General features: G+C 35.8%; 1 protein-coding gene across 1 annotated transcript in view; it reads right to left on the bottom strand.

Annotated features, from left to right (window-relative positions):
• Positions 1 to 9773, bottom strand: part of LOC138696511 (uncharacterized) — a 150142-nt gene extending 140369 nt beyond the window's left edge. Inside the window, exon 1 of the mRNA XM_069821566.1 lies at positions 9226 to 9773. Coding sequence (XP_069677667.1) covers positions 9226 to 9484 — 259 coding nt within the window. The 5' untranslated portion in view covers positions 9485 to 9773. The remainder of the gene's footprint in view (positions 1 to 9225) is intronic.
• Between the last annotated feature and the right edge of the window lie 2251 nt (positions 9774 to 12024).

Below are 12024 nucleotides of genomic sequence, written 5' to 3'. Positions count from 1 at the left end.
TCGTGAACTACCCTGAAATGTAGAGGACAGAATCACTTTTTCCCACTAAGAGATCTTGCTGAGGTGATCAAGAGACTACAAAATCTTGTAGGCCTCTTATTTTATCAATAAGTAATACCTTTTGGTCTTTTCTTATGAATTGTAATTTTTTTGCGCTTCTTCCAGAAAATACTGATCTACCAAATACTGCTGGATTAATTTGTGTAATAATGAATGTTATTTCGTATATTTTCTGTAATATAGGCTGTTGTGAGGAATTTATTGCTGAGATGTGGAAAATGAGGCGAATGATATGTCAGAGTTGTAGAATCTTATATGCGCCCTAAATAAAATTGTCCATCGTAAATCGTTAGCAGCTTCAGTGTTTCATTTGTTGCTGGCTGCGGAAAATAAACTTACTCATCATGGTAGCAAGAAGTGAAATGGCATGCTATTTTCCCTACAACAAAATATGCTTGGCAGCAATCACAAATCTAATCAATTAAGCCAAAGAAATATAAAATTAATTTTGATGTAGTTTAAAGACGCAGCTAAAATAGGAAGCATGACTCAATTACTACCAAGGAAAGTTAGAGAATCAGACATATAAATATCTATATCACACTGCCATTACATATATGAAAAGGACCCACACCACTTGATTAATAATTGTAAAAGTATTTCATTTTAATAACAATATTGTCACCTTACGTAAGTTTTATAGTTTTCAGTAACATAAGTTTATAAAGGCCTATAGCTGTCACTCAGTAAATTATAGAAATGAAGATCTAATATAAAATATTCTTTCTCTGCGTCTACTTACATAAAGCCTCAAAAGGTTTCACTTTCATATATCAGTATAGCATTATGTGTTGCATTAACTATAATAATATTTCATTTTTAATGGTAATAATGTCATCAAACATTCTTAAATTTTGTAATTCTTAATATCCAATACACAGCTGTATTCGGAAAACTAAGACCAGAGAATCAGACCTATAAATTATTTTTTATACTTTATCAAAAAATTGCACAAATGAAGACGACATATTGGCATTATGATGGGAAAGAATCTGAGCCGTCTGAACTCTATGCCAGCAATCCTGTAGGTCATGGCCTTCGTGTAATAGCCTATTGTTTATTGTAGTGTGTGTTTTGTTTTATTCTGAAATGCAACACGGCCGATTTGATGCTCGCTTCACTTAAGGAAGCGAACGAAAACTGACGAAAGATGGATTTTGGAAAAAAAGGAAAATGATGCAGGAAAATTGACATTTCACTGAAAACTACCATTTTTCCGAAAAACTTTGGGTTCCAAGCTTCAAAATGAGGGGTCATTTATTAAAATCCGTTCAGCCGTTTTCCCGTAATTTCCATTACCAGTTCAAATTATATATATAGAAGATTGTGCATAATCACAAAACCCTTAAGTATAATGTAATTAATATAATTAATGAAAATTCATTCTTCTGATGTTGCAGGTATTAAATCAGAACAATGGCTCTAATTACGACAAGAAATTTGACCTGCTGCCCTGTAGGGGTTGAACACTTCACAATTACCTGTCATGACGTAATTAAATATTATCTATGGATAAAAAATGAATTAAAACCTGATTTCAAACCAAAATAACCTACTGTTGGAGAGATTTCAGAAAGAGTTGCTAACAAAAGTAAGGAAATCTGGGTAAAGTCATCTATCCGGCACTCATACAAGAACATTACTCGTGGTTACCATGATCAATACAGAAAAATGCTGTTTACTGCAACCCCAATTTAAAATCTTCCAAATAAAATTTAAATATGTGATTTTACAGCAATTCACTAGCTATATAATGAAAAACAAAATAATAGAACAAATATACAAGAAGGCAAAAAAATTATAATTTTAAGAAATTTCAAAGCCCTTTGGGAATCTCAAAAATGAAATGTAGAAACTCCATATTTTTCACATTCTTAAGTTAAGTGAAAAGACAGATTTTTTTCAACTATTACATTTAGAAAATAGATAAAAAACAACTTAATGTATACATTCACTCCATCCTAATATACAACCTTCAGAAACTGATTCTCACGGGTAAACACCTCAACAGGGACTGATTTCTACACTGCAAGTCTACTGAAATAATTTCGCATTATGAAGTTTATTGATATGAAAAATAATACTCCTTCACTCCATACCCAAATTTAGTTACACTATAGTCACAAAAAGATGGAAATGGGTAATTCCAGGAATGTAGAAAGAGGTTCACTGTTACTGCACTGTACAAGGAAAACCCCCTCTCATTGCACTCTGTTAATAGTCCTTGTAGAACACGAGGGTTCAATGAAATAACTCTAAACATTTAGTAGAAATACACAATACAATAAGAGAATCGTCCAAGATAGAACTATAAGGGATGTCCAGCTTCCAGAATTGAGGGGTGTCCAACATAGAGAATATTTGGACATGTAAAGTATAGAAATTTGTCCGGTTCCAAGAAAATATATCTAATATACTGAGGAGACCTAGGAAGTTCGTACCAAAACAGTAGATTTCAGTAGAGTACAGCGAGGAGTATAGATATCACCCGCGCCTCGCCCTGCTGCCGCTCGCTGCAGATGATACACAGTATGATCACATACAACGCATAGTGACATTCTGTGGATCTGTGTAGAGTTGTGAATAGTTTGAAGAATATTGTTAATTTATATTAATATTTTAGGTTCTGAACAAAGTGAGCTATTCTGTTATTATTGTATTATTTATGTAATGTGAATAAGATTCCAAAAAAAGTTAAACTCATCTGTTATTAAATAATTATCCAAACAGGAGTGTGCAACACGTTTATTTCTTTCCCCTATTATTCTTTGTTAAATGTTGTCGTGCTGCTATGCATTCAGTTGCGTTACAGTCCAAGTTCAACATCGGAATTAAGATACGAACTTCCTAGCTGCCATTACAATAGAAACGAAACATTTTCTTGAAAACAATTATGGATTTAATACCATATGCCACATACGAGATACACTATTAGATTCACAAAATAGTTGTTAACCTGATGATAATAATAAATACTATATCATATTTCAGATTTGCTCCAGTAACGTCTTGTGACGTAGAACGAATATTTTCAGAGTACAAATATTGTTTTTTTTTTTCTGAACCTAAAAGGAGTATTTCTTTTGATAAAATGAAAATGTTCATTGTTGTTTGTTATAAAGAGGCTAGAATCATAATTGTATATTGTGTATGTTGTTTTTATATGTATGGGTAAATTATTTTAGATTGGGATTTATGAACTTTATAATTACAAATTATTGTTTTTATATTATTTTCTTGTACTAAGGCTGTGAACGATTGGAGCACATGTTTGGTTACTACCCGGCTGTACATATTAGTCGTTCTGCTTCACTGACACCGAGAGACGCTCTATTACTTTTCATTCGGTAGAGATATAGTCCAAGCTAACACAACTTAACAGTTTTAGTACCAACTTCCTAGCTCTAATAATGAGGTATCTAACATACAGGGGTGTCCAAGTACAGAGAAGTTCCACTGTATTTAGCAATATCTTCCAAAATTTCGCATCCTAGCAAAGAATTTCAGTTCAGGAAGTTAAAAATAATATTAGAACATCGATAGTTTAATATTATATTTCGGTATAAGTGTGGTAAGCGCGTTATTACAGAAGCGAGAAAAATTTTGAAAAAAGATACGAAGCCGAGATTCTTTTATTTCCGAGATTCTGTTACTAAACTTAACACATGCATATTCATATTATTTTTTGGACGATGGTCATTTAAATTAATTAAAATTAATAAATAAATATGTTAAGAACCTTTTGCATATCGTTGCTAGGGCACTATGTAGCTTCTCTTGTTTCCATGTTAATAGTTCATTCGATGTTTATTCAAGCAGTTATACTGTAGATTGGACGCTTGAAAGTAATGTAGCAGGTTTACTGTAATTCAATATAATAGTTTTGTAACAATTCGATGATGGCGGAAGTAGGCTATTAACTGATGTGCTAGAGGATGCAAAAATAACAAATTCCCATACTGCACTGTTTAGGCCATTTAAAAGTTACTTAAAAATTTTAAACATTATAAATATTATTACACTTTTTATATAACAAAAACAAAATCTTCACTGCGTTGGGCAAGAAAGAAAGCTGTTTGGTATTTATAAAATATGTCCGCCGTTGTCTTCTTCGACAAACACCATTCCTTCTGCGGCACCATGCACAATATTTTGCAGTATTCCCAATTTTTTGCGAGAAAGAATGTATCAGTTGCTATAGGATTGTTAGATTGCCACAAAATTTCGTGTTTTAAGCTAACCACACAACCAAAAGTCAGCCGAATTGAGATCTGGAACCAAGTTTCAACGTCCAGTACAAGTACAAGACTGAATGCTACTTTATTGCACTATCTCCAATGACCCCCCCGTACCGACTGTCCCCGCGTGTGCTGGGCGCGAGGCAGGTAACAGTTCATTTATGTCCCGGGTGAAGCGACCCAATTGGAACCCGTTCGACAGCTTCTGCGGTGAAGGGAATTCAACGGATTCCGGTAAAGCGACGAGACTCAGAAATCGCCGCATGGACTTCACTCCCCACACCACTAGCATTGATACCCAAACCGAATGTTCGAAGTTTCGTTGCAGACGACCGTTCCTGCAAATGTTACTGATTTCTCATAAATAGAGCCCGGATGTTTAGGCATTTATTTTCGTTAAAATAGGAAGCCATTTAGGTACTTAAAATAGTTAAAATAGGCAATGAAATGGGCATTTATTATTCATGGAAACAGACAAAAATAGACAAATACTTAATAAACTATCCCATACGGTACTCACTTTCCTTGGTTACATGTCACAACAAGATGCTTTAAGTTGTCAATTGTCATAGTGAGCCGCCTGTCAGAGAGAACGTTTTTCATGGTGGAAAAAGATCTACTTCTACTGAAGTGAATGGAGCAAATTTAAAACAACTTATTTCAGAAGGACTGTCTTTACTTTCTTTCAGAGATCGGGAAAAACCGACTGTCTATTGTCTCAAAAAGAGGGATGTGAGAAGAGATTAGAGATTTCAAAGTACCCGTGACTTGTGCGTGCAAGCGACAACAGTAACGGAACTTGGAGACTTGCTTTTAATACTTCCCTTATCCCCTTGCTTTCGCTGTTAAACCCCGAAGTGACCTGAGCACTGAGGGTTATACTGTTCAAACATCTTTGTTAAGTGACATAAAAGATAGAATCGGTAGGGGAGAAAAGTTTACGACTTCTTGGAAACATATATATTGCTGGAGAATAAGATTCTCAGCAAATATTTGTGTGAGGTGCATATATATATTTTTAATTTGTACAACCGTTCTTTTTTGTTTTTTGATGTAATTTATGTGCGGTTTATTTTAAGTGCATTAAAAATATAGAAATGTACAATAACGACGTAAAAAGGCTTAAAAAAGGCATTTAACCTTAAAATAGGCAACGGGAGCTAAAATAGGCAAAAAAGGCAAGATAAAAATTGGGCCTATCGTCCCCAAATGTGTGGAAACGTGTTTATCTCTAATAATAGGTCTTTCATACATACACTCAATTTAAAAAAAGGCGTTTTGTCTAACATCCGGGCTCTACTCATGAACATGGTATAAGCTAGTTGGCATCGTAAATGATATTCTGACTGATTCAATTTTGCAACTTTCCTCGCAACTTGCTGATATGCATTTCATTTATGGAAGATCAAAAGGCAATGGAAGGAAAGTTACAAAATTTAATCAGCCAAATATAATTTACGATGCCAACTATACTATGTTTATGAGAAATCACCAACGTTTGCACGAACAGGTCGTCTGCAACCAAACTTCAAAAGGATGATCTCGAGTTCGATTCTAGCTGGTTGCACTGACTAACATATCTAGGCTTGTAACTACAAAATGAAATATTTCCGAACATAGGTTCCTACATGAAAGTTATTCATAATTGTCTCCTCTATCATCCCTAAGAGTTTGTAACATAGTCACTGAATCACCCTGTATACCAGACCAGTAAAAATTATGGAACACAGCTTGTCGCTTTTCTATTTTTAATTTGGTAAAAAAACTCTATACACAAAAGTTACAGGAGGTGAAAAAAGTTATACTTTGAATATGTTTTCAAAAACGATGATTTTTATTAATAGGCCTAAAGGGTGCGTCAAGGAGTCTGTTTTTTTAATGACACCTTGCACTTATTTTTACATTTGTTGGGTTTATCAGGTCTCAAATTGAACAAAATCATTTATTTTTACCATTTATAGGCCTAAACAATTATTCTGTAAAAACTGCCTCAAATTTATTATACTTAATGCATGTGTTACTTTATATAACAAAGAGAAATGCTTCAGTATATTAATTTATCACTAGAGAGAATAAGGGAATCATGAAAAAGCTTTTGTGATCATTAAATTCATGGCCCTTTTATTGTCTATTAATATACTGACGCATTTCTATTGTTACGTACATATAAATTGGGATTATAAATTTAAGATCTTTTTTATATTTTTTATTTATTTTTATTTATTATTATTATTATTATTATTATTATTATTATTATTATTTACAAAATAACAGTTTATGAATGGCAACAAATATGAGTTTGTACGTTCTGAGACCTGAAAAATTCAAGAACGGAAAAAGTATGCCTACATAGTGTCATTAAAGAAGATACTTAGTACAACCGGTGTTAGGAGAAAACAAGAAATGTTCATTTTTAACGATTTTATGGTAGATAGTGCATTTTATAGGTGGTAACTGGGACTATAGAACTGCCCAATCAAAAAAAGTTTAAAAGTGGAAATGTCCGTATAAGGTAACATTAAACATTTGGCATAGTGCTAAAAACCAGCAATGTCCAGGTATTAAAACTTGTTTTTCTTTTGATAATGTTCTATGATATTCCCTATTCCCTCTCAACACCCTTCAAATGAAAAATATTATTTTTGAAAACATTTTCAAAATATTCCTTTTTCCACATCCTGTAACTTTTGTCTACCGAGCGAGATGGTTCAGTGGACTCGCATTCGGGAAGTTCCGGATTCGAACCCCGGTGTCGGTATCTGGTTGAGGTTTTCCCGTGGTAATCCTAGACTGAACGTAACTAATTTTCGGTTAAATAAAGGTGAATATCGGATTGGATCCCAATTACCACGGAATAATAACAGTTCAACAGCAAAAAGGATTCCCGACAGTAAACTACAGATAGGTGCGATATAACCCAGGACTATAATTAAAATACAAATGAAAACTTTTGTATATAAAGTTTCTTCATAAAATTAAACATAAGAAAACTACAAGCACTGTTCCATACATTTTAGATGCGTATGATAGTACTATGTGTTAAAAAAGTATACAATATTTTAGGAGGTGCTAGTATGCATCAAAACAAGAAAATAATGTCTAATAAACATGGGTCCTACAACACATACTTTCTGAGATATGAACACTTGTTCATAGGAGGTGCTCAATGTGACGTCCATTCATGACAATGCATTTCTCTGTCCCTCGGCGTAAGTATTCACGCACTCTTTGAAATTTGTTTTAATACGTTAATAAGAAAGTCCTGATAACGATCCCCAGTTAATCTCTGTGGTAGCACGTACGGTCCTATTAATCTATCACCAAGAACGCCTGCCCATAAGTTGATTGAGAATCGGTGCTGATGCCTTGTTTCTTCAACTGCATGGGGATTTTCATCATGATGATTACGAAAATTCACAATGCCATCTCTGCTGAACACCGCTCACATCCGCAACCAGACTTTTGTTTTCAGTATTCCTTGCGACGTATCATTATTCCATGCCAGGGATGTCAATTACGGTATGATTATCTGGTAGTCTGCTGTATTGTAGGCAGAGAAATGCATTGCCAGGAATGGACATCACATTGAGCACCTCCTATGAACAAGTGCTCAGATCTCAGAAAGTATGTGTTGTAGGACCCATGTTTATTTGACATTATTTTCTTGTTTTGATGAATACTATCACCAGTGGCGTAGCGTCAATGTAAGCTAAAAAGCTCAGCTTCCCCAGTTAATAATAATTTCATAATAAACCTGCAGTCTATGGACAAACTTATTTATTAATTTTAATAGAATTTATATTTACGCGTTAAATATTGTGATGCGGCAGCTCAGGATGATTTGTGATGCAGCAGTAAACAAGAAGCCTGCACACACCAGCTTCCAAGCAGACTGGTTTCTCACACTCATTCTTCTGTGTAACCCACCCCGCAGATTTTCCATCCCTATCTAACTAAACTATCCTGATCGCAAGGCTCGCAAGAAGCTAGCTTTGACTTTGAAAATAAGTAGTTTCCGAGTTATCCCTTTTCGTCGGTTGTGTTCAGTTGAAGTGTTAGTGTGCACTGTGGTTTATATAATAAATAATAAGTGAAATAACAGTTCCTGACACCAATTTACTTGAATTTTTTAGGACAATTCTATTATCAAGACTGACTTACGAACAAAAGTGTGATCTAAAAAACAAATGACCGACTCCCTTGCTGTCAATGAAGGACACAACCAAAAGACAGATGCATACTTACGTAATGATACTAATACTGTATCTATTGACCGTTAATATTGTCATTTCTCTAAGTATGACAGGGAGTGAGCTAATGTTATACGTATACGTGTCTATTTGTTAGAGATATGTGTAAACCGTGAAATCATATTTTACTATGTACCATTTGAGGTCATGCCTTATTGGTGTTACTTATGAGGTTCCAACCAATCTTCGACTGCTGACTTGACATTGACTACTATTTATTTTAAGACTATATTTTTGTAATACGTTTTCTCATATTGCATGAAAGACAACTTGAATTAGCTTCCCCTGCTCAAAATTTCATGCTACGCCACTGACTATCACCTCCTAAAATATTGGATACTTTCTTCAATACTCTGTATAGGTCTCCGTTACCTAGCACAGATTTTTACAACGGTGAAAACAAGCGTGTCACGTTAAAGACTTTCATGTAACTTATCTTAATTTGTAGCAAGTCAAAAATGAATTATTTTATCTTATTCCTTGAACTATTCTCCGCTTCCTAACGACGATTTACAAAATAAAAATTTATAATACGCCTATATTGATTCTATGGCAGTAATATCCGCTTCCAAGCCTGATTCACAAAAATGGGCATACCATACAATGCGGCTGTATGACATGTTATATTAATCTCCGTTCCGTAGCGACAACTCCCACATTCAAGTTGCAGCAAGTACCTGGCTGGTCAGCGTAGCTGCCTGCGAACAGCACGCAGAGTCCAGTCTCGAAGTTGACGGCGTGACAGGAGGCGTTATGCCGGCACTGCTCCACGCACTCGCCGAGGCGCAGCACGCCGGGGCTGGTGGCCATGATCTCGCCGGGCGCGCTGTACACGTAGCCCGTCATCATCTCGAAGTGCACGTCTTCGGGCCGGCACTCTCTCGCCGCGGCCGGACCCGCCAGCACCGCCACAACCAACACCAGCGCGATCATCATGCTCTCACTGCGAGCGCACACACCACTATGACTGAGAGAGCAGCCGGCGTGACCGAGCTGACCCGCCCCACATACTGTACGACGGCCCCCTCCACTGTGTCATCTCTTCCGCCCCTTATGGTTCTTCTCATTCTTCCTCTGCATTTTGCCCCTATTTTCATTACTATTCTTCTCCTTCATACTATTCTTGTTCCTTTCTCGGTTCTTCATCTCTTTTCCCTTCTTTCTCTTTTCCCATCTTTTGTTTTTTGTTACTCTCGTCTTTCTTCTACTTATCTTCCCCTTTTTCCATTAGCGTTAATTTCTTAATCCTTCTCTATGTTATCCTGTAATCAGACTCATTCACTTCTTGCTTTCTTTTCCGTTCCTATTTCCTCCTTAATATTCTTTCTTTTCTTGCTGTCCATTTGCTTTATTTACTTCGTATTCTTCCTATCTTTCTTTTTTATTTTTCACTATTTTATTATCCTTCTTTCCAATCGTATCTGTCTTTCTTCAGTAGTCTATGATTAGTTCAATTTGTATTCTTCCTTATCTTTTTCTCCCTTTCTTTTCTATTCCATTTCTACTTCTTGTTACTTTTCTTCTTCAACAAATAATAAACAATGCGATTATCTACTACTTTACAGTCGTTTATCTCATACATTTCCCATAACCGTCTATTTTGCCAGTCTTTAACCTATAGACATCTAAGGCTAATATTACAGGGTTGTATCCGATCTCTGATGGGGACAGCATGTTTGCGGCAGGACAGCTTATCAGGAGGATTAAATCACAGCCAGTTTGTGTTGGTTTTGGAGGACCCGATTGCGGTATATCGAAAAAAATCTTTTAAGTCTGATAAACTGGAAGGGTGTCCCAAAAGTAACAGCACCAACGATATCATAATGTTCACTTAACGCAAAAAATAACGCTTAAACTATCGATAAAAAAAGTATGTTGATATTTCTGAACTAAGCTTATCAATTAAAGTTGACACCATCGATATCGTAATGTTCGTTTAAGGCAAAAAAAATAACACTTAAACTATCGATAAAAAAAATGTTGATATTTATGAACTAAGCTTATAAATTAAAGTTGGCACCACTGATATCGTAATGTTCGCTTGACGCAAAAAATAACACAAACTGCCTGCACCAAGATAAACTCTGTAAATTCCGAACAATATAACATGAGGAACAAAAGTACGACCGACAAAATTAATTCCATCGTGTCTCTATGCGAGGAATATCAAAATGGAGATTTTGGACTCTTGCAGTACATTAAAGTGTTGGGGATGAAATTCCATGCAACAAAGTTGTAGATTTTCATGAACATCAAACGAGGTGCCAGAAGTATAGCGATATTTTTAACTAAGCCCTGGACAGTCCTAAGCTTGTGAAAATTGGGAAAGAAAATGTGACTATGTGTTACAACAAGAATTTGTACACCCCTAACTCAGTCACCACGTGTTGCTGAGTCTCACCGCAAACATGCCCTTGAAACTAGCAGAACCATGCTGCAAATGGGTTGCCCTTTTTGACGCAAGAAGATTATGTTTCTAGAAAATTACCGCAAACGTGCTTCCCCGACTCTGATAACGAATTTGAATGACATCATGGGCGTCAGGAGTCACACGACAGCTGAACTGTGGCGCGAGGTGACAGGCCAGTAGTGAGTGATCTCATAGTCAGAATGCACGGCGACTCACAGCAGAAATTCCCAAGAAAATAGAGCCTTTTTGGAAGGGGTACATTACGACTCTTTCCGATGCCAAGTACAGTTAAGTGAAAATAAAAGAAGCCTGCAATAAACGACGTTTCGTTATTTCCAAGAAAGGCGTCTTCTGTGTAGTTAATAATACTGGTGAAGCTCGAATGGAATTAATTTGTATCATCTCGTAGGGTGCGGCGACTTGTGACGGGGATGGATTTGCTTGCTTTTTCCATTCTGGAATTAATCCCATCCGAGCTTTGCCAGTCTTATTAGGTACACACAAGATACCTTTCTTGGAAATAACGAAACCACGTTTTTTTGCAGGCTCCTATGATTTTCACGTAACTGTACTTGGCATCGGAAAGAGTTGTTATGTACCCCTCTCAAAAAGGCTCGATTTTCTTGGGCATTGCTACTGTGATACACCGTGCACTCTGATTATGAAATCACTCACTACTGGTCTGTCATCTCTCGCCACAATTCAGCTGCCGGTGTGATTCCTGAAGCACAGGACGTCATTCAAGTTCGTTATCAGAGATCGGAAACAATCTGTACACTATCAGAGCTCTTTGACAAAGCACGTGATAAAATATTTTACCAAAGATCTGTGACAAAAGGTAGGGTTTGGAGTATATTACACTATATAAAATATTATATCAAAGATAACATAAAATTAAGAAACAAGAACTATCACCCTCCATTTATAGTAAAATAAAATAAAATCTTGTTTGATCACAGGTATTCATAAATGAATGAATTATAACAGTTGTATGCTTGTTTAATTCAAAATATTGCAATATGTATACTGCTGAGAAAGAAACAGAAAAGGAGGAAACACCTGTGGG

This window comes from Periplaneta americana, chromosome 3 (genome assembly GCF_040183065.1).
Source record: "Periplaneta americana isolate PAMFEO1 chromosome 3, P.americana_PAMFEO1_priV1, whole genome shotgun sequence".
Taxonomy (NCBI): domain Eukaryota; kingdom Metazoa; phylum Arthropoda; class Insecta; order Blattodea; family Blattidae; genus Periplaneta; species Periplaneta americana.
This window is presented reverse-complemented; position numbering and strand designations above follow the sequence as displayed.